General features: G+C 39.4%; 1 protein-coding gene across 2 annotated transcripts in view; it reads left to right on the forward strand.

Annotated features, from left to right (window-relative positions):
- Positions 1-26261, forward strand: part of LOC127844794 (L-fucose kinase-like) — a 76210-nt gene that overhangs the window by 30194 nt on the left and 19755 nt on the right. For both annotated transcript variants that reach the window (XM_052375282.1, XM_052375283.1), the window contains exons 11-22: positions 106-242; positions 513-671; positions 1233-1352; positions 6366-6467; positions 7420-7553; positions 9459-9536; positions 10278-10414; positions 10699-10868; positions 18125-18271; positions 22476-22646; positions 23034-23068; positions 25746-25846. In XM_052375282.1, the coding sequence (XP_052231242.1) occupies positions 106-242; positions 513-671; positions 1233-1352; positions 6366-6467; positions 7420-7553; positions 9459-9536; positions 10278-10414; positions 10699-10868; positions 18125-18271; positions 22476-22646; positions 23034-23068; positions 25746-25846 (1491 nt within the window). The remainder of the gene's footprint in view (positions 1-105; positions 243-512; positions 672-1232; positions 1353-6365; positions 6468-7419; positions 7554-9458; positions 9537-10277; positions 10415-10698; positions 10869-18124; positions 18272-22475; positions 22647-23033; positions 23069-25745; positions 25847-26261) is intronic.

Genomic DNA, 26261 nt, shown 5'->3' on the forward strand with positions numbered 1-26261 from the left:
CGGGGAGAATAGAGTGAACAGTGTAGGTTATCATTGCAAAAAATATAACAATCATCATCATGTTAAAGTTGTTGTTTGTTCCACTGTTTCCCTTGTTACTGACAGGTATGATTGAGGAAGGCACATGTTTGTTCCCATACACGGTCCAGGAACACAAGCGGAACATTCTAGACAGGATGATGGAGTCATGCTTCAGACAAACTGACCTTCGATGGTCCAACATTGTTCACTCCCATATCAAGGTTAAGAATTTTATATGACTGTTACAAGGCCACACTTACATATAAATAACTTTGCCAAAATAACGTGTTTTTAAATGTGCATAAGAAATACTTTTTAATTTCAAAATATAGTTACACAAGAATTTGAAGTCATAATAATTAAATATCATTCCTTTACTTATATAAAATGCATGGTCTTTCCATTTTCCTTCTAAATGTTAAATACAAGCATGATATACTTTGCTTTTGACCATTATTTAATTTAGATAATAAAAAACTGCATGCTTGCAGAGTTTGGACAGAGTTGATGAGACCTCCATTGTGATGAACAGTATATTGGAGGAAAGTGTGAGTGTGGGGCCGAGAAGTGTGGTCACACATTCTCACATCCAGGGGCAGATAACCATTGGCAAGGACTCCTTCATATCTGGACTGGTTACCGGCCCTGAGGTAAATACGCACCTGACTGTCAAATATAAACTCTTTCTAGGAAAACTGGGCTTAATGCATGTGTGAAACGTGTCATCCCAGATTAGCCTAGGCTTCTTGCACAGTCTAATCAGGAATAGCACATCTCTCTTTAGCTGGATGTTGCTAAGAAGGAACTTCCTTTAAACTAAAAATACAATAAACGCAGAAAATTTTGTGTCCTGATTAGACTGTGCAGACTGCACAGGCTAATCGAGGAAACACTTAACACTCATACTTAAAGAGAAGTATTCCCAGAAGAAGGCTCCATTTGTGTCTTGTTTTGATAAAACTGGGCATAATGCATGCGTAAAGTGCCGTCCCAGATTAGCCTGTGCAGTCCGCACAGGCTAATCAGGGACGACACCTTCCTCTTAAACTTGATTTTTGGTAAGAAGGGACTTCCTTCAAACTTAAAATACCATAAAAGCGGAAAGTGCCGTCCCTGATTAGCCTGTGGGGACTGCACTAGCTAATCTGGGACCATGTTTTATGCATATGCATTTAACCCCCTTTTCACAGAGTGCGGTTTATTTGTTCCAGTTTCCAGACAAAGTGGAGTTTGCGGAGTCCATCATCGTGCAGTGCTACAACATTAACCTCCCTTTCCTTGGCAAGTCCATGTACCTGATGACCACACACGGCAGATTTGACAACATTGAGGTAAGGATAGGAGGTTGTAATATTTAAGATAATCATGGTATTATCATTCCAATAAAATAAGGCATCAACTTTTGTAGCCCATCAACAATAATTTAAAACCTTCAGCCGTGGTGGACTTTTGTTTGCTTTTATCCTGCCTCTGTTGCAAACATTGATCTTATAAAGCAGGGTCAGATAAATTAGTTGATCTCCGGCAGTACCTCACGTGACAGCGATCTAATCGTAAGTATGTATTCCTACGCACCGATTAACATGTTCTAATATTTGACCTTTGAAATTTATTGGGACGCATCATGAATGTTATCGTTATATTATATATCATCCTTTTTTTAGCTCACCATTTTTGGCCCAATTTTAATGAAATTTGGTCAGAACATTTTTTTCCTTGATACGAGAGTTGAGTCAAAAAATGGTTCCGGTCAGTTGAATAACATGGCTGCCGGGGGGGGGGTGGCAGTTTTCTTATATTTATATAGTAAAAAAGCTTGTGAACACTCTATAGAAGTCACATTATTTGCCCAATCATCATGAAACTTGATGAAAAGATTTGTTTTATATATATCTCAGATGAGTTCCCAAATGGTAAAAAAACATGGTCGCAAGGGGGTGGGGCAGTTTTCCTTATGTGATTAGAGAGAAACCTTGTCATCAAACACTATAGAAGTCACTTTTTTTGCCTTATCATCATGAAACTTATTCAATACATTGGTATTATTGATTTCTCTGACAAGTTGGAAAATTGCTCAGATCGGTGAAACACGCTTTTTAGCTCACCTGATGGCTCAGGCAAGGTTTTAGGGTTGGTCTTTGTCCGCCGTCCGTCCGCACACATTTAGTTTGTAAACACTCTAGCATTCACATTTCTTAAGCATTCTTTATCAAAGTTGCTGAAAGATCTCAGTCAAGTTTGATAATGAGCAAAATCACATAATTAATGCCATAATTATTGCGCTTAGACTGTCCAAATTTTCATTATACAAAATCCTTGTAAACACTCTAGAGGTCACAATTTTGTTTCAGATTTTATGAATCTTGGTCATAATATTTATTTTTGTTAGCAATTAAGTTTGATGTTTGGTAAGGGGGGTCAACTCAAAATATAGGTAACCAGGTCAAATCTTACAAAAACAATAACACTCCATATGCCAGATTTTTGGTTCAAATGATGAAACTTGACCAGGATGTTTGTCTGGACAAGATCTAGGTCTAGTTTGACATTTGGTAAATATTGAATGAACCGACTCTTCTGAGGTGAGCGAAATAGGGCAATCTTGGCCCTCTTGTTCTTCTTTAAAATATATTACCGAACCAGCTTACCGTATTTATCATTTTCTTGCTTACGCAATTTACGACGTATCTAGTGTGACGTCATTTCTCATACGAAACATACTATTTAGTTTCTCTTATGATTTTAGGGACAACAATTTTGTTGTGGTGGTTTTAACAGTATGTTTTAAATATTTTTAAAGCATCGAATGAATCATAAACGTATTTCGGATTGTGGGTTTGTCATTCATAATTGTTAAATTCGATAGGAATAAAATAATTCGCAACAACAGGATTACGATTTCGTAAATTGGGTTTTGGGTCAGAGTGGTTAGCATTCGATACAAACACTATAAAAAAATAGTGTGGTTTAAAATACATTTCAATAATAATATGGATAAACAGAAAATGGATTTTGATAAAGGGATGGAAGAACAGAAAATGGATGTGTATATCATTGTAACTTTATTGTTATAAGCACTGGATTAAAGTTGTCATTAAAATTTAGTTTTTGTTTTGCTACTGCATTTTTTTTTTTACCAAGAAAAATACCACATTATCGATTCATTTTTTATTTCTTCTAATATTGCCAATAAGAAAGTATTAAAAGGAACAGTTTAAAGTGGAACTATTTTTTACGTGACACAATTCGGTCGTCAAGAATGTTGTGTACATGAAGGAGTCCCGACAAGATTAATTATATTGTTATGTCAATTAATCATTTGTCTTTAAATGTGTCAACGACATGAAGCAGGATAAATCAAATACATGGTTGGTGCCAAAATGGAGAAAGTTTATCCGGTTTGTCCCGAAAAAGAAAAATAGGGCTTGCTAAAGCTCGCCCTATTTTCTTTTTCTAAGCCTCACCGGATAAACTCTCTCCATCTTGGCACCAACCATGTAGTCTCTATATATCCTTCAAATAAGGGATAAAATTGAGGATAGGAACTTTTCTAGCCTAGCTAACGTTCCAATCCTATAAAGTTAAGATGCTTGTAATTTATATTGTAAAACCCATTCTGGAATAAATATCTTTAAACAAATTAAGGGATATAGTTAAGTATAGTTTTCAGATGGATGTGTTTCTAAGATGTTGGCAAAGTGCTACCTATTATAGAACTCTCATGATATGTCAGTCAATAGATTGGTTCATATTATGTATGTGTGTGGGTAAATCGGAGTTCTTAATGGCCTCCATCATTTGTGACACATACCACTTCCACTTGAACTCATTTCTGTGATCCATTTGTTATTGCTGTGTTTGATTTTCGACTAGCAATTTGTTTTGGGAGTAAGTTTTTTTCAGGTCCAGATGCCAAGCTGGGATAAGTTCTAGCAGCTTTTGTAATAACCTCTGAATCAGTGATAGTTTGGATATTTCTTTGAAAAATGTAGAAGCTTACTTAAGGATGATGGAAGTCTTGTGATCGGAAAACTTGCTTAATGCATGTGCGTAGAGTGTCGTCTCTGATAAGCCTGGGACGACAGTTTCTGCTTTTATTGTATTTTTTGTGTACCATTTTACCGTTTGTGTACCATTGTGCACTATTTTTTGTGGACTGCACAGGCTTATCTCAGACGGCACTTTACGTAGCGGACTGCACACTAATCTGAGAGGATACTTAACGTAAACACATTAAGCCCAGCTTTCCCAGAATGAGACTTATGTTTCAATACTTTGAGAAACTCTGGATTGAGTATTTCAATATTGCTTATGTTTCAATATCGGGTGAAACTCTGGACTGAGTATTTCAGTATTGCTTATGTTTCAATATCTTGTGAAACTCTGGATTGAGTATTTCAACATTGCTTATGTTTCAATATCTTGAGAAACTCTGGATTGAGTATTTCAATATTACTTATGTTTCAATATCTTGTGAAACTCTGGACTGAGTATTTCAATATTGCTTATGTTTCAATATCTTGTGAAACTCTGGATTGAGTATTTCAATATTGCTTATGTTTCAATATCGGGTGAAACTCTGGATTGAGTATTTCAATATTGCTTATGTTTCAATATCGGGTGAAACTCTGGATTGAGTATTTCAATATTGATTATGTTCAATATCTTGTGAAACCCTGGACTAAGTATTTCAATATTGCTTATGTTTCAATATCGGGTAAAACTCTGGACTGAGTATTTCAATATTGCTTATGTTTCAATATCAGGTGAAACTCTGGAAGGAGTATTTCAATATTGCTTATGTTTCATTATCTTGTGAAACTCTGGACTGAGTATTTCAATATTGCTTATGTTTCAATATCTTGTGAAACTCTGGACTGAGTATTTCAATATTGCTTATGTTTCAATATCGTGTGAAACTCTGGATTGAGTATTTCAATATTGCTTATGTTTCAATATCTTGTGAAACTCTGGACTGAGTATTTCAATATTGCTTATGTTCCAATATTGGGTGAAACTCTGGACTGAGTATTTCAATATTGCTTATGTTTCAATATCTTGTGAAACTCTGGACTGAGTATTTCAATATTACTTATGTTTCAATATTGGGTGAAACCCTGGACTGAGTATTTCAATATTGCTTATATTTCAAAATGGGGGTGAAACCCTGGATTGAGTATTTCAATATTGCTTATGTTTTTAATATCTTGTGAAACTCTGGACTGAGTATTTCAATATTGCTTGTGTTCCAATATTGGGTGAAACTCTGGACTGAGTATTTCAATATTGCTTATGTTTCAATATATTGTGAAACTCAGGACTGAGTATTTCAATATTGCTTATGTTTCAATATCGGGTGAAACTCTGGACTGAGTATTTCAATATTGCTTATGTTCAATATTGGGTGAAACCCTGGACTGATTATATCAATATTGCTTATGTTCCAATATCGGGTGAAACTCTGGACTGAGTATTTCAATATTGCTTATGTTTCAATATCTTGTGAAACTCTGGACTGAGTATTTCAATATTGCTTTTGTTCAATATCGGGTAAAACTCTGTACTGAGTATTATTTTAATATTGCTTATGTTTCAATATCTTGTGAAACTCTGGACTGAGTATTTTAATATTTCTTATGTTCAATATCGGGTGAAACTCTGGGCTGAGTATTTCAATATTGCTTATGTTCCAATATCTTGTGAAACTCTGGACTGAGTATTTCAATATTGCTTATGTTTCAATATCTTATGAAACTCTGGATTGAGTATTTAAATATTGCTTATGTTTTAATATCGGGTGAAACTCTGGACTGAGTATTTAAATATTGCTTATATTTCAATATCTTGTGAAACTCTGGATTGAGTATTTCAATATTGCTTATGTTTCAATATCGGGTAAAACCCTGGACTGAGTATATCAATATTGCTTATGTTTCAATATTGGGTGAAACTCTGGACTGAGTATTTCAATATTGCTTATGTTTCAATATCTTGTTAATCTCTGGATTGAGTTTTTCAATATTGCTTATGTTTCAATATTGGGAGAAAACCCTGGACTGAGTATTTCAATATTGCTTATGTTTCAATATGGGTTGAAACTCTGGACTGAGTATTTTAATATTGCTTATGTTCCAATATCAGGTGAAACTCTGGACTGAGATGTTTCAATATCAGGTGAAACTCTGGACTTAGATGTTTCTATATCAGGTGAAACTCTAGACCGAGTATTTCAATATCGGGTGAAACTCTGGACTGAGTATTTCAATATCGAGTGAAACTCTGGACTTAGTATTTCAACATCGGGTGAAACTCTGGACTGAGTATTTCAATATTGCTTATTTCAGATGCCGATGTGGAAGGGTACTAGCAGTTTTTGTAACGACCCCTGGATCTACATGATGAATCGTACAGGCATTGTGAAGGAAGATCTCTGGGGCAAGGACTGTGTAAGTATCATTGTTCAATTGAGCCTTGTTCTGGGATAACTGGTCTTAATTCATATGCATAAAGTGTGGTCCCAGATTAGAGTGTGCAGTCCGCTCAGGCTAGTCAGGGAAGACACTGTCTGTCTTAACTGGATTTTTGTTAAGGAGAGACTTCCTTAAAAGGAAAAATTCCATAAAAGCTTAAAGTGTCATTCCTGATCCTGATAAGCTTTTGCAGACTGCATAGGCAACACTTTATGCACATGCATTAAGCCCAGTTACCCCAAGGCCAGGCTCATTGTTATTTCAGTGCAGTTGAATTCACATTTGGTTTAAATGCATGAAGCTTTAAAATTTCATAAGTTGCATCTTATCTTACCTTGAAATAAATAAAACCTGATGATGTTCCTTGTGGCTGCAAAGTTAAAATTTTTAATTTAAACTATTTTATTTCTTGTTAAAGCTTTTTCCAACTCTTAATTATATCAGTAAATTGTTTATTCTGGCCAAGTGCTAAAAAAATGTTTCCTTTCAAGTGTTGATTGTACGCAATATCACACTGAAAACAAAGAAAAGTCTGTATTATTTTTGTTGATTGTGCGCAATATCACACTGAAAACAAAGAAAAACCTGTATTTTTTCAACAAGGCCATGAAACTTGGCTTTATCACCAACAGAGAGCAGATGATAAATCATGTTATCTTACTGAAAAGTTTTTGTAAACCTTTTACTACAAAGATACTCACTTTGACCTGTTTGTAGTCTCTAAGAAAATCAATTTACATTTAACAACTTTTTTACTAGATACAAGTTTTAAGTCTTCATTTCCAACCCTAAGATATTGATAAGCTGCAAACAGCATAAAACCTGAACAGACTGCTAGTTGCTCTGGTTTTATGCTGGTTGCATATAGCCATATTCACTTTGTTTCTTAGCGGGAAAGCCTTAAGACTTGAAGTTATCTCCCCTACAGGAAGCAGATGAGCAGATTATTCAGACTGCGCTGATGTTCCCAGTGCTCCATGCAACAGAGCCTCTAGGTCTTACGGAGCTCCTCTGGCTTCAGGGGGTCATACAGGACACTGAGAACAGGGACATACTCAGGAGGTCAGTCTGGGGTCGTGTTTTGTTTTATGACATGAAAAAAACTTAAATGTCTGGATCTATGATGTTTCTATGACATTCTGTTCTGGTATTGTGTTGTGTCCATGAAATTCAATTCTTGTTATATGTTGTTTCCATGATATTCTGTTCTAGTGTATGTTGTTTTCTTTAAATTCAGTTCTGGTTTCATTTACTTCCATGACTGTTGTTCGCTTTGTTCATGAAATTAAGTTCTAGTTGTATGTTGTTTCCATCTCAATTATATCTAGTTTTATGTGGTTCCCATGATATTCGATTTTACAGTACGTTTTTTTCATAAAATTATGTTATAGTTGTATATTGTTGTTATGACTCATGACATTCCGTTCTTGTTGTATGTTGTTTCCATGAAATTAAGTTCAGGTTTCATGTGGTTTCCATTACATTCACATTCAGTTCTAGTTGTCTGTTGTTTTCATCACATTCAGTTCTAGTTGTCTGTTGTTTCCATCACATTCAGTTCTAGTTGTCTGTTGTTTCCATCACATTCAGTTCTAGTTGTCTGTTGTTTCCATTACATTCAGTTCTAGTTATGACCCCCTTCGAAGAAGAGGGGGTATATTGCTTTGCTCATGTCGGTCGGTCTGTCGGTCCGTCCACCAGGTGGTTGTCAGACGATAACTCAAGAACGCTTGGGCCTAGGATCATGAAACTTCATAGGTACATTGATCATGACTCGCAGATGACCCCTATTGATTTGAGGTCACTAGGTCAAAGGTCAAGGTCACGGTGACCCGAAATAGTAAAATGGTTTCCGGATGATAACTCAAGAATGCATACGCCTAGGATCATGAAACTTCATGGGTAGATTGATCATGACTCGCAGATGACCCCTATTGATTTTGAGGTCACTAGGTCAAAGGTCAAGGTCACGGTGACCCGAAATAGTAAAATGGTTTTCGGATGATAACTCAAGAACGCATATGCCTAGGATCATGAAACTTCACAGGTAGATTGATCATGACTCGCAGATGACCCCTATTGATTTTGAGGTCACAAGGTCAAAGGTCAAGGTCACGGTGACCCGAAATAGTAAAATGATTTTCGGATAATAACTCAAGAACGCTTTTGCCTAGGATCATGACACTTCATAGGTACATTGATCGTGACTCGCAGATGACCCCTATTGATTTTCAGGTCACTAGGTCAAAGGTCAAGGTCACAGTGACAAAAAACCTATTCACACAATGGCTGCCACTACAACGGACAGCCCATATGGGGGGCATGCATGTTTTACAAACAGCCCTTGTCTGTTGTTTCCATCACATTCAGTTCTAGTTGTCTGTTGTTTCCATCACATTCAGTTCTAGTTGTCTGTTGTTTCCATCACATTCAGTTCTAGTTGAATGTTGTGTCCATCACATTCAGTTCTAGTTGTCTGTTGTTTCCATCACATTCAGTTCTAGTTGTCTGTTGTTTCCATCACATTCAGTTCATGTTGTCTGTTGTTTCCATCACATTCAGTTCTAGTTGTCTGTTGTTTCCATCACATTCAGTTCTAGTTGTCTGTTGTTTCCATCACATTCAGTTCTAGTTGTATGCTGTTTCCATCACATTCAGTTCTAGTTGTCTGTTGTTTCCATCACATTCAGTTCTAGTTGTCTGTTGTTTCCATCACATTCAGTTCTAGTTGTCTGTTGTTTCCATCACATTCAGTTCGAGTTGTCTGTTGTTTCCATCACATTCAGTTCTAGTTGTATGTTGTTTCCATCACATTCAGTTCTAGTTGTATGTTGTTGCCATCACATTCTGTTCTAGTTGTCTGTTGTTTTCATCACATTCCGTTCTAGTTGTCTGTTGTTTCCATCACATTCAGTTCTAGCTGTCTGTTGTTTCCATGACATTCAGTTCTAGTCATGTCTCTGACAGGTGGAAGAGTTCCTGGCGACTAAGTTTCCACGACATTCACAAACTGATTGACCTGCAGAAGGAATTTGAAACCCGGAGGTAACTGTTACAAAAGATTAGATACTTCAAATTTGTATCAATTTTTGCCCGATTTTATAATACATAAAACATAAGTTTTTACATTTTACGCAGTTACATTGAGTGAGCTTATCTTAGTATTGCCCATGACCATGCAGATACTTGTGCCATTTACTGCAAATTTAAAGGTTGTGAGAGAATGACTGTAGAAAATATTTCAAGACCGATCCCTACATTAGTTAAGGGATCGGACAAGGTAATGAGCTAAAACTCTTCATTAGCAGTCCTGAGCTTTACTGCCAGAGTTAGCCAGTCCATCTTGCTTACATCTGCCAGAGACTTTATCACAATTTTGCTTAAACATATAACTGTGTCTGTTAAATGTAGGAAATGTTGATTTATGTTATTTTAAGTCCGTAGGATTTGCTGACAAACTTTGGCCAATTTAATCAGTTCATAATTTTATATTTTGAAATTGCTATTTGGTATATTATACAAATAGTTCTTATAAAATATAGCTTGAATTATCAAAAATCATTGTTTTGCAATGAGAAATAATAATAAAATGTTAACACTTCTACCTATTGTAAACCCTTTTAACATGATACAAGAGAGCCTTACTCTTGGACAATTCCTGTTTAAACTGGTTTTTGTGCAGGAGAGACTTACTTTAAAAGAAAAATAGAATTAAAACTTCAAACATCCAATTAGCCCCCTTTTCAAGAGTGCGGCTCATTTACATGGTACACATATTACTTTCAGGTGCCTGTTTTACTCGGTTGGCGAGCGTGACATTCGACAGGCCATTTTGCAGCAGGAAAACATCGGCTTCCGGGCCCTCTACAACAGCTCAGTGGTGGAGGGCTTTACTCAGCAGATGTTGACTGCTCTTGATGACGGTGGGTTGTCATGGCCCCACTTTAGTAGGCACTTGAGCTTTCCTCTGCGAAAACAGGGCCTAATGTGCGTACATTAAGTGTAGTCCGAAATTGGCTTCTGCAGTCAGGCTTATCAGGAACTACACTTTCTGCCTACTCTGGAATTTTGTTAAATAGAGACTGAAGAAAAATACCATAAAAGTGGAAAATGTCATCCCTGATTAGCCTTGCCGACTTCAAAGGCTAATCTGGGACAACACTATACGCACATGTATTAAAACTGGTTGTGCCGTCTGCTATTTCAGTGTGCAATGAAAGCCTAAGCAAGCAGCAGACCAGCCAAGCAGCAGGGACAGCTGCTCGCACCCTCGCTAACATAGCAGACGTGCTGGGATGTATGGCAGGGCCTAAGGGGGGTCTGCGCAGTGGACCTGCAGCAAATAAAGACTGGGCACGAGCCTTCAAGTTTTTGGAGGTGAGAGTGAAGTGGTGGGGAGTGGGGGGATTAGATGTGCTGGATTATTGGACAGAGCCCAACAGAGGTCTGCATAGCAGTCTTGTAGCAAAGATATTGAGCCTAGTGGTACGGGTGAAGGAAGATGTGGGGGATTATGTATGCTTGGATAAATTGCTGGCCGAAGGGAGGTCTGTATAGCTGCCCCACAGAAAATAAAGACTAGCCACAGACATGTACTTTCTGGAGGAGAGACTGAATGGGGATGGAGGGAAATAGTTAACCCGTTGCATGCTGGGAAATTTGACGTCTGCTAAAATGTCGTCTGCTGAATTTCTAAAATTAGCATTTTCTTCGATTTTTTTTCAAAGAATACTATCAGAAAAGCAAACAGTTTGGATCCTTATGTGACGCCATGTTCTGTGGCGTCTCATCTGGATCCAAACTGTTTGCAAAGGCCTTCAGAATCGGTCCCAGCACTGAAAGAGTTAAGCTAGGATGCATTGCGCGGCAAAAAGGAGGTTTGTTTAGCGCCCCCTCAGCAAATCAAAATTAGGCCCAGGCCTTCCATTTTCTTGAGGTGAGAGCAAAGGTGTGCGGGAGATAAGTTGTGCTGGAGTGCATGGCCTGGTTCAAGGGTGGTTTGTGTAGGGACCTTGTGGCAAATAGAGACTTGGTGTATTACTTCCACTCTCTGGAGGTACGGGTGAAGAGGGGTTGTGGGGGATTAGTAGTGCAGGTATGGGACCATGGGAAGTCTGCATTACTGCCCCTCTGTAAAATGATACATTTTAATGTCATAAATACTGACCTGTTATCTCATGCTTCTCCTTTCCAAGGGGAATTAACTCATCCGGAATTTTAACTGGGAATCCGCCACCTCAATACCATAATACAGGCCAGGTTAAACATAGTGCAAAGCAACCTAGCCAAAAATCGATAACCAACCCTCAATATTCTTTCCGGATCGACCAGGTGTATAAGTGTCTTTTACGGCTCTGAATTAAAGTATTGTTTTTCAATTTAATTCACTTGGTTGATAGGGGTTTTGAATAGATAAATTGTGTTATTTATCTTTTTATTTCTCATTAGGATTAATTTGTGTGGATTTAATGGATTTTGTTTCTTTTGTAAAAGGTAAGCCATGCTTGTTTTTAACGAACAATGGTTTATTTCTACCATGCTGGGTGTTTTCAGGCGCGAACGACCACGTGCAAAACGTGCTCTTCTAATACATTGCTAGAACGTGCAAAGCATGTTCTTCTAATGTGTTACGAGATCGTGCAAAGCGTGTTCTTCTATTGACTGATTGTTTATCATTTGCCATTGTGTGCAATAATGATTTTAACGTTCCGTATGACAATCTAATTGATCGTCATTTTATTTTTCATCTGTTTTGAATTAAACTTTTGTTTAATTTATGATCTATGGCAGCATAATCATAATTTTCATTATGGTCAAATAATGAGTTAATGTGCCATACGATAATCTGGTCTGTGACCAGTTTATGGTTGAATATGTTTTGCTCTTGTTTTTCATATATTCGACTACATGATGGTCGCAGAAACAAAGAGTGGATAAATACCTGGTGACTTCGCAGACCATGGATGATAGTTGCAGCATCAGTCACCGGGTATCGGGCACGATCGCGACCGTACTATGCTAAGTCTCTTAGACAGTCGGTCAACATCAGACCATATGGCGACACCCGTCAGCCGGTCTTTGCCCGATGGCATTGATCAAGGACATCCACCAATGCCGGACCATTTGGCATCCGCCATACGGTTATTATCCGGTGACAACACTGGTCATGATATTACCGGTACGTCACCGGGGACGTTGATCACAGACCTTTGATCGACGTCTGACCGGCCGGTCCAGTCACCGGTCCAGTCACCAGTCCAGTCATTGATCACTGGTCCGATCATGTCACTGGTCATGTCACCGGTCCGGTCATTGATCACTGGTCCGACTGGTCCGGTCATTGATCACCGGTCCGACTGGTCCGGTCACCGGTCCGGTCATTTATCACCGGTCTGGTCCGGTCACCAATCATGTCACCGGTCACCAGTCCGGTCATTGATCACCGGTCCGGTCAACAGTCATCAGTTAGGCCTGCCACCGATAATACCTGTCACCGGTCAAGAAGAAGAACTCGGTTTTCATCAGTGGATTATTCTCCTATTCATTGTCGAATACATCGTCTTGATCAAGGAGTAGATATCGGACACACTCTTCTTCGTCGAGGAGTTCTCATCGTCGCGGCTCTCGTAAGCGATCACGTCGTCACTCACGGAGACGGTATTCTAGAAGATCTAGGTCTCAGCGCAGCCGATCCACATCTCGACAGCGTAGCCGATCCAGATCTCGACATCGCATGAAACGAGGACGTCGTCAACCTTCAGTCGTCAACCTTCACATAGACCTCATCGGACTTCATTGAGCACAACAGGATAGTTATCGAACATACCTCTTCTTCGTCGAGCAGTTCTCATTGTCGCGGCTCTCGTAAGCGATCACGTCGTCACTCACGGAGACGGTATTCTAGAAGATCTCGGTCTCATCGCAGCCGATCCACATCTCGACAGCGTAGCCGATCCAGATCTCGACATCGCATGAAACGAGGACGTCGTCAACCTTCACGTAGACATCATCGGACTTCATTGAGCACAACAGGATAGTTATCGAACATACCTCTCCTTCATTGAGCAGTTCTCGGCGTTGATACGCTCGTAAGCGATCACATCAATGCTCACGGAGACAATATTGTAGAAGACAATATTTCCAGCGTAGCCGAACAATATTTTGGCATCGCAGTTATATGGATGTCGCCACTTCTCACGTAGGCGTTAATGAACCTACTGGTCATATCAACGTTCTCCATTTTATTCCTTTAGGAATATCATGTCTCCATTCCACGTGTGATGGTTTTTCTTATGGCATCCACACATGTTGCAGTCACCGAGCCGTGTTTGTATACGAACACTAGTTCGTTTAACTTTCAGGCTTCGGGATAAGCTGTTCTTTTCTCCACTACGACTACAAGGACACTTATGCCTATTAATACTGATAATCTACCGTTGTTTTCCGGTTAACATTATCAGATGACTTCGTGGATGGTCATTCTTCTGCACCAGATATTTCCATTCTGACGCAGTTATATTATACTGGTCCCGATCATCGGACATCGGTCACCATTCATCGGTCATATCACCGATCACTGGTCACTGATCAGAATAAGTAGTCGTTCATCATCAGCAGATTCCACCATTTTTCGGTCTTTAACTGGTAACGTCACCGGTCATATTATGACTGGTCAGTTCACCTGGCTACAGTTACCGGTCATTGACCGGTCCGGTTCGGTCACCAGTTACCAATTACCGGTATTCCACTGTGCTTTCATCGGTCAATTTTTTAGTATCACAGGTATCGTCTACATTACCTAGTTGTATACCCCTGGCTATGATTGTATTGAATACTATATTTTATGGATTCAACAATCTACATGACATTTTGTGTTTTTCAATACTGATGTTCTACTGGCGACGGTTACCAAATCATCTCCGCTGACTTGGTCTATGGTTGATTTTCCTGACCATCCATTCTGGTGCTGGTTATGACCTGCTAATAGAAGAAGATTATGAAAAACCTATATCTGTTATTTCTACTTCTATCTCAACCGGCTACATGCAGACTACTGGTCTTGCAGATAGATCGGTTGAAGTGGGTTCGGAGACTAGCATTGAGGTCGAACATTACTATTTGACCTCTATTAATTTATGTTCGAGACCCGAAGGATGAATTGTTTTAACCGCCTTTACCTGTCGGCTACAGACTTTGCAGTCAGTGTCACGGAACAGTTGGGACACATTAATGACGCTAACAGGATTAGCAAGACGACATTACGTATCGACTGCTGCTTTTCTATTGCTCCTACGACAGTGCATATTTTCAAGCTACTGGAATCAACAAGAGTTCTGATACATAGGATTGCCTATCAGATTGACCGCATGGCGGCTACAGTCTTGTAGATGGCTTGGGAGCTATTGAACTCAGATCTTAGATGCTAGGATCTGGAGGGACCTCATCTTAAGGTTTTTCTTCTATTACACTTCTGGCCATAACAGGCCGTCTTCCTATAACTGGTCGTATTCCTTTCGGAATTCGTCCCGATTAGGAGTCTTGAAGTAAATGGATTAATCAAGTCAGAATTTAAGACTTCCATGCATTCTACCGGCAAGCGTGGACCCCCTTAAGGTTACTCCTAGGGTTTTCACCTTTTTCTGCCTTCACACCTCCGATTCCGGAGGTACCACTGTCAATCATATTTCCGTACTTCGCAAATCAATGACTTCACAACCTGTTTTATCCAGGATTTTAAAGGCCCCTGTTATTGGTTCAAGAAGAGGCTATATACTGTAGATAGGTCATAAACTTATAAGTGTTAAACACTGTCCTATTCTACCAATTTTCAAGTGTGTTTGGAGTGGGAAAGTTCGGCTTGTCGTGATTTCTTTGCCCACCCATCCTTGACAAATGGTTCCGGTCACCGGTCGGTATTTACCGGTCCGGTCACCAGTCTTTCTGCTGAGACGTCTTTTCTTACGTCCGTTTCAGCTTTATTTTTAAGTTAATTGTATTAATCTCTGGATTATTCAATGACACAGATTTCCATCTTTTTGTCATTATTTACCACTATTCAGTGGTGTCTGGACTAGAAGATTATCTTGGCAAGAATATAGTTTATTCAACCACAACCTTCCTTACATCTTATACAGATGTGAGCAGAGAAGGTTAGGGACGATCACATAGAACAACGTATCTTGATTTTCTCAATTATGTGGTATCCTTATGAGTATCACCTGCACATCTACATCTTGAAAAGCGAAAATTCTTTTTAGCTGTTTTTCATTTACAACACATTTTCACGATTCCTTTGTGATGGTTTCAACTATCACACATCGGTCGTGGTTTACTTACAGACACGGAGGTGATCATATTATCACTCCTTGTAACTGGAAATCAGGAACTTATTCGTTCTTTGCAAGAACAACTAATTTTCTCTATCGTCTTACTCATACCAGGTCGTCTCAACGCCCTGTTGGACGTTTTGTCCTGCAGTTCTTTCTGTCGAAATTATTTTTTCCGTTGGGTTCAAATAATGTAATTGCGCATGCGCGGCAGTGAATTTGCATGGCGTACAAAAATTGACGCATAGTATATCGAAGAATGTTGTTTATCATCAAACGCTAGTAATTAGCGTTATGCGATCGTAGATTGCAGTATATACCGGTATGCTGAACAACGTCAATAATGCAGTTCACAGAAATCGATCCAGCAGGGTGTGCGATTGTTATACATTCGTCCATTTACATAAACTGGAATATCTTGCCTTCTTGGTGAGTTTTTGCAATAACTGAGTTTTTGCCATAATTTCATGCAATATACTTAATGAACCATGGGATTATGGTTCTACGACCTTTTAAGTCTCCTGTACAATTATTTTCAAGGAAACTTCTTCACAGGTCAAATATCATATCTCAGAGAGACATATTTTTACAGATCCAAACATGTGCCACTACATGTCTGGCCATTATTTACTTTTAGTTATCTCTACAGAAGAACGTTTTTCTGTTAGAGCTTCAACCCTTGTTACTTGTGCAAGGATAATTCCATCAGAACTGTATAAAGGTTCTATGGAAATTCTTTTTTGACTGGGTATTCGAGAGCATAGTTATTACCTTAATCACTCTGCTAGATGCATAGAGGTTTTTCTCATCTTTTTCTTGATGATTAGACATTGTTCTTTTCTTCATCAAAGGATAGAGATTATGCTTTCGTATACCTTGTTTTGTGTAAGTCATCGCAACTATGTGCTGTCTTACCTATTTTGGAACTGATCCAAACTATGGAACGTCAACATTATGTTTTTCGTTCCTTTACCTTCTTAAGCGGTTTTGACTTGTGTTACATGTTGGGATGCTGAATGAGCTTCCTATGAACCTTTTTCAACAGGCTTATTAACAGTTCCAATATAATTTTAAGACGGTTTTCCTTCTTATTATGGCTTTTACCATACGGAGAAGTGAAATTCATGCTTTTTCTGTTGAATACGACCAATTCCAGTTGGATCTAATGTCGTCTTCACTTTGTTGTGTCAGCCAGGATTCCTTGCTTAATATCAAGTCCTCTATATGGCCTCTACCTTCAAGTTTCCAAGTTTTTCTTAAACTGGTAGTCATGAAGATGAGGATAAACTTCTATGGGCAATCAGGGCTTTGAAGTTCTATCTCAGCAGTGTTAGTCGGAAGTCCATTAGAGGTTCTCAAAAGACACTCTTCATTTCTCCTAAAAGGGGGGAGATGTGTCTGCGGCTACTATTTCTCGGGGTTAGACCTTGACTAAGAAAAGTTACTCTTAGCTCTATCTAAGGATTCATTCCTTTTTAGGATCTGACCGCATGAATTAAGAGCTCTGTCTGTTTTGTGGGCATATATTAATCACACCCCACTTTTTGACGTGCTCTAAGCTGTTTTCTGGAGGAATCCAACCACCTTTGTCATCTTTTTATCTTCGTTTTCTGAAGTGCCAACAATACAATTTGTATATGTTTGGGCTTGTTGTAGGTTCACTAACGGTAGTGTCTTCTTTACGACATAGACATATTACTTTGTCTGAGAAGTCATAATTAATACTGTTTTAACGAAGATTACTTGATAACCCTTGTTTAGGGTTTTGCTATAATTAGCTGATAACCCTGTTTATGGGTTCTACTGTGTTGGGAAAATATATACGAACCTTCCCACCGCAGCTGCAAAATCAGCATGAGATAACAGGTCAGTATTTATGACATTAAAACAAATTTTTTAAATAAAATTCATTTTAATTATTAAATACTTACCTGTGATCGGTAAGTCCCACCTCCCACCCCGCTATTCGATTAATATTTTTGTATATATATTGAAAGAAAATTGAGGGTTGGTTACCGATTTTTGGCTAGGTTGCATTGCACTATGTTTAACATGGCCTGTATTTCGGTATTGAGGTGGCGGATTCCAAGTTAGAATTCCGGATGAGTTAATTCCCCTTGGAAAGGAGAAGCATGAGATAACAGGTAAGTATTTAATAATTAAAATGAGTTTTATTTAAAAAATTTGTTTTAATAACATAATGCTAAATATGTTAACATGCAGCGTGGTTTTTAACATGCAGCGTGGTTTGCTATTTTCATCATTATTTTAACTAATTCTAGTTTAATTTCCTGCTGTTGTCTGCAGGACAGAAACATTCGTGAAGGAGTTCAGTTGATGGCGAAGGAGCGTGGCAAGTGGCTGGACAGACCAGACAAGCTGATCCGGGCGGCCAGGCACTATGAAGGGGCGGCCCAGATACTCATCAGACATGCGGTCATGAGTGCTAAAGAGGTGAGTTGATACATTCAAGTGGTAATCTATTATAATAGGGTCCTTTAACTCTTTCGCATTTAGATACGTATTTTGACGCATTTGTATTCCCTTGAAATGTTACAATTAATTCAAGACCTTTCAGACTAGATTCAAGTTTTAAAGGCTTCATTTCCAACCCTAGATACTGATGAGCAGCAAACGGCATAAAACCTGAACAGACTGCGAGTTACTCCTAGGCTGTTATGGTTTTAGGCTGTTTGCACATAGCCCTTTTCCAGGTTGTCCTTTGTCTTGTCAAAAAAATGGACAGAAAAGATCCTTGGTTGACCCTCTTTCAAAGTTGTTCAAAATGTTAATGTCCATTTAATATGTAGGTCACAAGAGCTAAACAATACATGAAAGGAATGAAAACATCTTCCTTTCTAATACTATAAAGGTCAGGGCTTTAATATATGATTTGAGACATTGTTGAATGGTCCTCTACTACGTTTCTTCAAATCATGCCACTGAACTTAAAGCATGCCATGCCTCAGGAGTAACATGATTTATGTAACCTCCCATCTGTCTGTATGTACGTCTGTGAGCAATATTCTATCATGGTGTCAAACTAGGAATTCCCAAGGGTTATATAATTTATTTATCAAATGATGTTTATTTTGTATTGTTTCTTGCATCTGTAAACTTTCTTAGTTTTTAGCTCCACTGGCCAGAGGCCAGCGGGGCTTATGTCATGTTCCTGTGTCCGTCGTGCATGCGTGCTTGCGTCCGTCCGTCCGTGCATTAACTTTTTCTTTACACATCTTCTTCTCCTAAACTACTGGTCCAATTCTGATGAAATTTTTTAGTAATGTTCCTGCGGTGAACCTCTTCCAAATTTGTTCAAATTATGCTCCTGGGGTCAAATTTGACCCTGCCCCGGGGGGTCAAAAATTGAAAATTTGCTTATATAAGGCCTATTTTGTGAAAACATTAAAAATCTTCTCGTCCATAACCATTGGGCCTAGGGCTACCAAATTTGGTATTTAGTGACATCTTATAGTCCTCGACCAAGTTTCTTCAAATTATGCCCCTGGGGTCAAATTGGACCCTGCCCCGGGGGGTCAAAAAATTGAAAATTTGCTTATATAAGGCCTATTTTGTGAAAACTTTAAAAATCTTCTTATCCACAACCATTGGGCCTAGGGCTACTAAATTTGGTATGTAGTGACATCTTATAGTCCTCGACCAAGTTTCTTCAAATTATGCCCCTGGGGTCAAATTTGACCCTGCCCCGGGGGGTCAAAAAATTGCAAATTTGCTTATATATGGCCTATTTTGTGAAAACTTTAAAAATCTTCTTGTCCATAACCATTGGGCGTAGGGCTCCCAAATTTGGTATGTAGTGACATCTTAAATTCCTCTACCAAGTTTCTTCAAATTATGGCCCTGGGGTCAAATTTGACCCTGCCCTGGGGGGTCACAAAATTGCAAATTTGCTTATATATGGCCTATTTTGTGAAAACTTTAAAAATCGTCTTGTCCATAACCATTGGGCCTAGAGCTACCAAATTTAGCATGTAGTGACATCTTATAGTCCTCGACCAAGTTTCTTCAAATTATGCCCCTGGGGTCAAATTTGACCCTGCCCCTGGGGGTCAAAAAATTGAACATTTGCTTATATAAGGCCTGTTTTGTGCAAACTTAAAAAAAAATTCTTGTCCATAACCGTATGGCATAGGGCTACCAAATTTGGTATGTTATTACATCTAATAGTCCTCTACCAAGTTTGTTCAAATTAAGCCCCTGGGGTCAAATTTGACTGTTCCCCAGGGGTCACACAATTGAAGATATGCTTATATTGGGCCCATTTTGTGCAAACTTTAAAAATCTTCTTGTCCATAACTTTTGCCTAAATCTACCAAATTTGGTATGTAGTGACATCTAATAGGTCTCTACTTAGTTTGTTCAAATTCTGCCCCTGGGGAAAAATTTGACCCTGCCCCGGGGGTCACAAAATTGAACATATGCTTAAATAAGGCCTATTTTGTGCAAACTTGAAAAATCTTCTTGTTCATAATTATAGAGCCTAGGGCTACTAAATTTGGTATGTAGTGATATCTAATAGTCCTCTACCAAATTTTTTCATGATTCTCAGATGACCCCCTATTGATTTTCAGGTCACTAGGTCAAAGGTCAAGGTCACGGTGACCCGAAATAGTAAAATGGTGTCCGGATGATAACTCAAGAACACTAATGCCTAGGGTCATGAAACTTGGTAGCTACATTGATCATGACTCGCAGATGACCCCTATTGATTTTCAGGTCACTAGGTCAAAGGTCAAGGTCATGGTGACCCGAAATAGTAAAATGGTTTCCGGATAATAACTCAAGAGCGCTTATGCCTAGGATCATGAAACTTCATAGGTACATTGATCATGAATCGCAGATGACCTTATTGATTTTCTGGTCACTAGGTCAAAGGTCAAGGTCACGGTGAACCGAAATAGTAAAATATTTTCTGGATGATAACTCAAAAATGCTTATGCCTAGGATCATGAAACTTCATAGGTACATTGATCATGACTCGCAGATGACCCCTATTGATTTTCAGGTCACTAGGTCAAAGGTCAAGGTCACGATTGCTCAACTTTAAAAAAATGGTTTCCGGATGATAACTCAAGAAAGCTTACGCCTAGGATCATGAAACTTAATAGGTACATTGATCATGACTCGCAGATGACCCCTATTGACGTTCAGGTCACTAGGTCAAAGGTCAAGGTCACTGTGACTTTACACAGTAAAATGGTTTCCGGATGATAACTCAAGAAAGCTAATGCGCCTAGGATCATGAAACTTCATAGGTACATTGATCGTGACTCGCAGATGACCCCTATCGTTTTTAGGTCACTAGGTCAAAGGTTAAGGTCACAGTGCCAAATAACGTATTCACACAATGGCTGCCACTACAACTGACAGCATATATGGGGGGCATGCATGTTTTACAAACAGCCCTTGTTATATTTTGAGATGATGCTTTACAAAGAAAGATGCTACTATGGTATTTGTTATACATGTGTGAAAGGCTCTTAAGAAATAACCAGAGATTATTAACCCTTTGCCAAATACTGACAGGATTTTACAGGTTTGTAGCTGACGACTTTATAAATAATTGTGATAAAAGGAGAAATTGCTCAAGATGAGCAATTTCTCCTTTTATCACAATTATTTCTACCCTACCTTATCATTTCCTTCAGATTCCATTACAATTTAATTGTCGTCTGCAACCTCTTTCAAATAGGGAAAGTCCAAAATGTGTCATTTGGTAAAGGGTTAAGGCATTTTGATTCATAAGGGTCTTTTGAATCTGTTTCAAATCAAATGCATAGATTTGATCTTCAGCATCTAAAAATATGTGAAATAGAAAGAACGACAATATCTTTTGGAGAGATAAATGTACCTACGTTATAAGCAAAGGACCTGTGCAACAATTCCCGAATTTTTAATCTGTTTAGTTAACACGGTAGTAACTTTTTCCATATAGAAAAATGCTCACCCTTCCAACTCAAGCACCCATTGGGACAAGGGATAGAAAGAGAAAGTCACATGCTTGAGTACATTTCAACCCATGCGCATTGCACGTTTTTTTCGCATAAAAAAACACTGGAGCGATACAGGGCCATCATGGCCCTCTTGTTTTATGTCCCCACCACTATAGTGTGTTTGTGTGTTTTTTTGCGTCAAACTTTAACATTTGCCATAACTTTTGCAAGATAGCAACTTGATATTTGACATGCATGTGTATCTCATGGAGCTGCACATTTTGAGTGTGAAAGGTCAAGGTAAAGGTCAAATATATAGCTTCAAAGCGGCGCAGAAGGGGACATAGTGTTTCTGACAAACACATTTCTTGTTTCACCTGTAATGCCACTGGTTCTTACTGCTTTTAAAAGGTGTTTGTGCAAGTTGCATTCTCGGAAAATTGGGCTAAATACATGTTTGTAAAGTGTCTTTCCAGATTAGCCTGTGCAGTACCCACAGGCTAATCAGGGACGACACTTTCTGCTTTTATGGAATTTTTCATTTGAAGGAAGTCTGGTCTAAAAAAAAAATCCAGTCTAAGCGAAAGATGTCATCCCTGATTAGCCTATGTTGGCTGCACAGGCTAATCTGGGAGGACACTGTGCACACATGCATTTAGCCCCGTTTTCCCTTAAAAGGGCTAATGTATTTTCCAATGTTTCAGTTTTTCAAGCTATCGTCCCTGGACAGAGACAGTGTACCGAGGTTTGGCCACTGGGTGATGGTGGAGTGCCCGGCCCGTATTGACATTGCAGGCGGCTGGTCTGATACTCCGCCCATTACGTATGAGCACGGTGGGGCGGTTGTAACTGCTGCCCTACTGGTACAAGGGAAGGTATGATATTAACTTACCTGACTGCATGCAATATGGTCTAGTAGGAATAGAAGAATGCTCCTCACTCTGAGAAAACGGGGCTTAATGCATGTGTGTAAAGTGTCCTCCATGATGCAGTCCGTACAAGCCAATCTGGTACAACACTTTGTGCCTTAACTGGACTGGATTTTCACAGGAAGAGACTTCCTTTAAAAGAAAAAATACTGGAATTGTTTGATCATATCAGCCCTGTCTTCTCCTTTTACCAACATGTAAAGAGAAAATAATTTGCAAAATGATTACTGAAATAACAACTTGCAAACAGCTAAGTGTCTGAAAAATTATGATATTTTGATTTTATTTTCTCCAAAAAAAATGAAATAAATGAGTATAAATTTGTGTTTTCAGAGACCAATTGGTGCAAAGTCAAGAAGGATACCAGAGTAAGTCTGGACAAAATGAAAAAAAACAACATAAAAATATGAAGAACTTTTGATTTTTTATGTTAATATCAGTAAACAAATCATGTTATTTTATTAATGCATTCAACACTGCTTTCTTCAATACTTTACATTGGTGCTTTTTTCACTACATTTGTTCCTCAAAAGTTTATTTTTACTGGTATTGAGTTTGAATTATGATGTTAGCGAAACACAATGAAAATAAAATTGTATATGAGCCGCGCTCTGCAGAAAGGAAGCTTAATCCATGTATGTATAGTCCGCACACGCTTATCAAGGATGACACATTCCACCTTAACTGGACTTTTGTTAAGACTGGACCTCCTTTAAACGAAACATACAGTCAAAGCAAAAAGTGTCGACCCAGATAAGACTGTGTGGACTGTACAGTCCCAGATAAGACTGTGTGGACTGTACAGTCCCAGATAAGACTGTGTGGACTGTACAGTCCCAGATAAGACTGTGTGGACTGTACAGTCCCAGATAAGACTGTGTGGACTGTACAGTCACAGATAAGACTGTGAGGACTGTACAGTCCCAGATAAGACTGTGTGGACTGTACAGTCCCAGATAAGACTGTGTGGACTGTACAGTCCCAGATAAGACTGTGTGGACTGTACAGTCCCATATAAGACTGTGTAGACTGTACAGTTCCAGATAAGACTGTGTGGACTGTACAGTCCCAGATAAGACTGTGTGGACTGTACAGTCCCAGATAAGAATGTGTTGACTGTACAGTCCCAGATAAGACTGTGTGGACTGTACAGTTCCAGATAAGACTGTGTGGACTGTGCAGTCCCAGATAAGACTGTGTGGACTGTACAGTCCCAGATAAGACTGTGTGGACTGTACAGTCCTAGATAAGACTGTGTGGACTGTACAGTCCCAGATAAGACTGTATGGACTGTACAGGCCCAGATAAGACTGTGTGGACTGTACAGGCCCAGATAAGACTTTGTGGACTGTACAGTCCCAGATAAGACTTGTGGACTGTACAGGCCCAGATAAGACTGTGTGGACTGTACAATCCCAGATAAGACTGTGTGGACTGTACAGGCCCAGATAAGACTGTGTGGACTGTACAGGCCCAGATAAGACTGTGTGGACTGTACAGGCCCAGATAAGACTGTGTGGACTGTACAGTCCCAGATAAGACTGTGTGGACTGTACAGTCCCAGATAAGATTGTGTGGACTGTACAGGCCCAGATAAGACTTTGTGGACTGTACAGGCCCAGATTAGACTGTGTTGACTGTACAGTCCCAGATAAGACTGTGTGGACTGTACAGTCCCAGATAAGACTGTGTGGACTGTACAGGCCCAGATAAGACTTTGTGGACTGTGCAGGCCCAGATAAGACTGTGTGGACTGTACAGTCCCAGATAAGACTGTGTGGACTGTACAGGCCCAGATAAGACTGTGTGGACTGTACAGGCCCAGATAAGCCTGTTTGGACTGTACAGGCCCAGATAAGACTGTGTGGACTGTACAGGCCCAGATAAGACTGTGTGGACTGTACAGGCCCAGATAAGACTGTGTGGACTGTACAGGCCCAGATAAGCCTGTTTGGACTGTACAGACCCAGATAAGACTGTGTGGACTGTACAGGCCCAGATAAGACTGTGTGGACTGTACAGGCCCAGATAAGACTGTGTGGACTGTACAGTCCCAGATAAGACTGTGTGGACTGTACATGCCCAGATAAGACTGTGTGGACTGTACAGGCCCAGATAAGCCTGTGTGGACTGTACAGGCCCAGATAAGACTGTGTGGACTGTACAGGCCCAGATAAGCCTGTGTGGACTGTACCGGCCCAGATAAGACTGTGTGGACTGTACAGGCCCAGATAAGCCTGTGTGGACTGTACAGGCTCAGATAAGACTGTGTGGACTGTACAGGCCCAGATAAGCCTGTGTGGACTGTACAGGCCCAGATAAGCCGGTATGGACTGTACAGGCCCATATAAGCCTGTGTGGACTGTACAGGCCCAGATAAGCCTGTATGGACTGTACAGGCCCATATAAGCCTGTGTGGACTGTACAGGCCCAGATAAGCCTGTGTGGACTGTACAGGCCCAGATAAGCCGGTGTGGACTGTACAGGCTCAGATAAGACTGTGTGGACTGTACAGTCCCAGATAAGACTGTGTGGACTGTACAGACCCAGATAAGACTGTGTGGACTGTACAGGCCCAGATAAGACTGTGTGGACTGTACAGGCCCAGATAAGACTGTGTTGACTGTACAGGCTTATCTGGGACACCACTTTTTAAAGACTATGATATAATCTGCATATTTTTTGTATTATCATTAATAATCATAAATTATCTTGCTGTTTACTTTCTATGCATCAGATCTGTCCATTGTTTTTATTGGCCCATAAACAACTATGAATTGAACAATATTCCTCAACCCTTTCCCACTCAAAGTGAAAATGGCTTTATGCAAATAACCAGAATAGCCTGCCAGTAACTTGCAGTCTGCTCAGATTTAATGTTTGCTGTTCATCAGTTTCTGAGGGTATTTAATGGAGCCTGAATCTAGTAAGAAAGTTCTTCAATTTAATGTAATTTTCTAAGGAACTACACAATTATAACAATGTATATATGTGTGGTAAAGGGTTAACAAGTCTTGGTGTGAGAAATGTGCATGTTGTTTGCAGCCCAAAGCTAGTGCTTGTGATCCATGGTGGAGGTGAACAGAAGGAAGTGGTGTGTCAAGAGTTGTCTGACTTGATGGACTACTTTCAGCCTCACAGCCCAGGTATGATGCAAAAAGACTTGGTATAGTGTTTGTATTACTACTCTAGACACCGATATAGAACAAAGTGGTGTGTCAAGAGTTGTCGGACTTGAGGGACTACACAGCCCAGGTATGCTGCAAATGAGACCAGGTATAGTGTTTTTATAACTACTCTAGACTCCGATATAGAACGAAGTGGTGTGTCAAGAGTTGTCGGACTTGAGGGACTACTTTTAGCCTCACAGCCAAGGTACTCTTCATATGAGACCTGGTAAAGTGTTTGTATTACTACTCTAGACTCCGATATAGAACGAAGTGGTGTGTCTAGAGTTGTCGGACTTGAGGAACTACATTCAGCCTCACAGCCCAGGTACTCTTCATATGAGACCTGGTAAAGTGTTTGTATTACTACTCTAGACACCGATATAGAACGAAA

This window comes from Dreissena polymorpha, chromosome 9 (genome assembly GCF_020536995.1).
Source record: "Dreissena polymorpha isolate Duluth1 chromosome 9, UMN_Dpol_1.0, whole genome shotgun sequence".
Lineage (NCBI taxonomy): Eukaryota > Metazoa > Mollusca > Bivalvia > Myida > Dreissenidae > Dreissena > Dreissena polymorpha.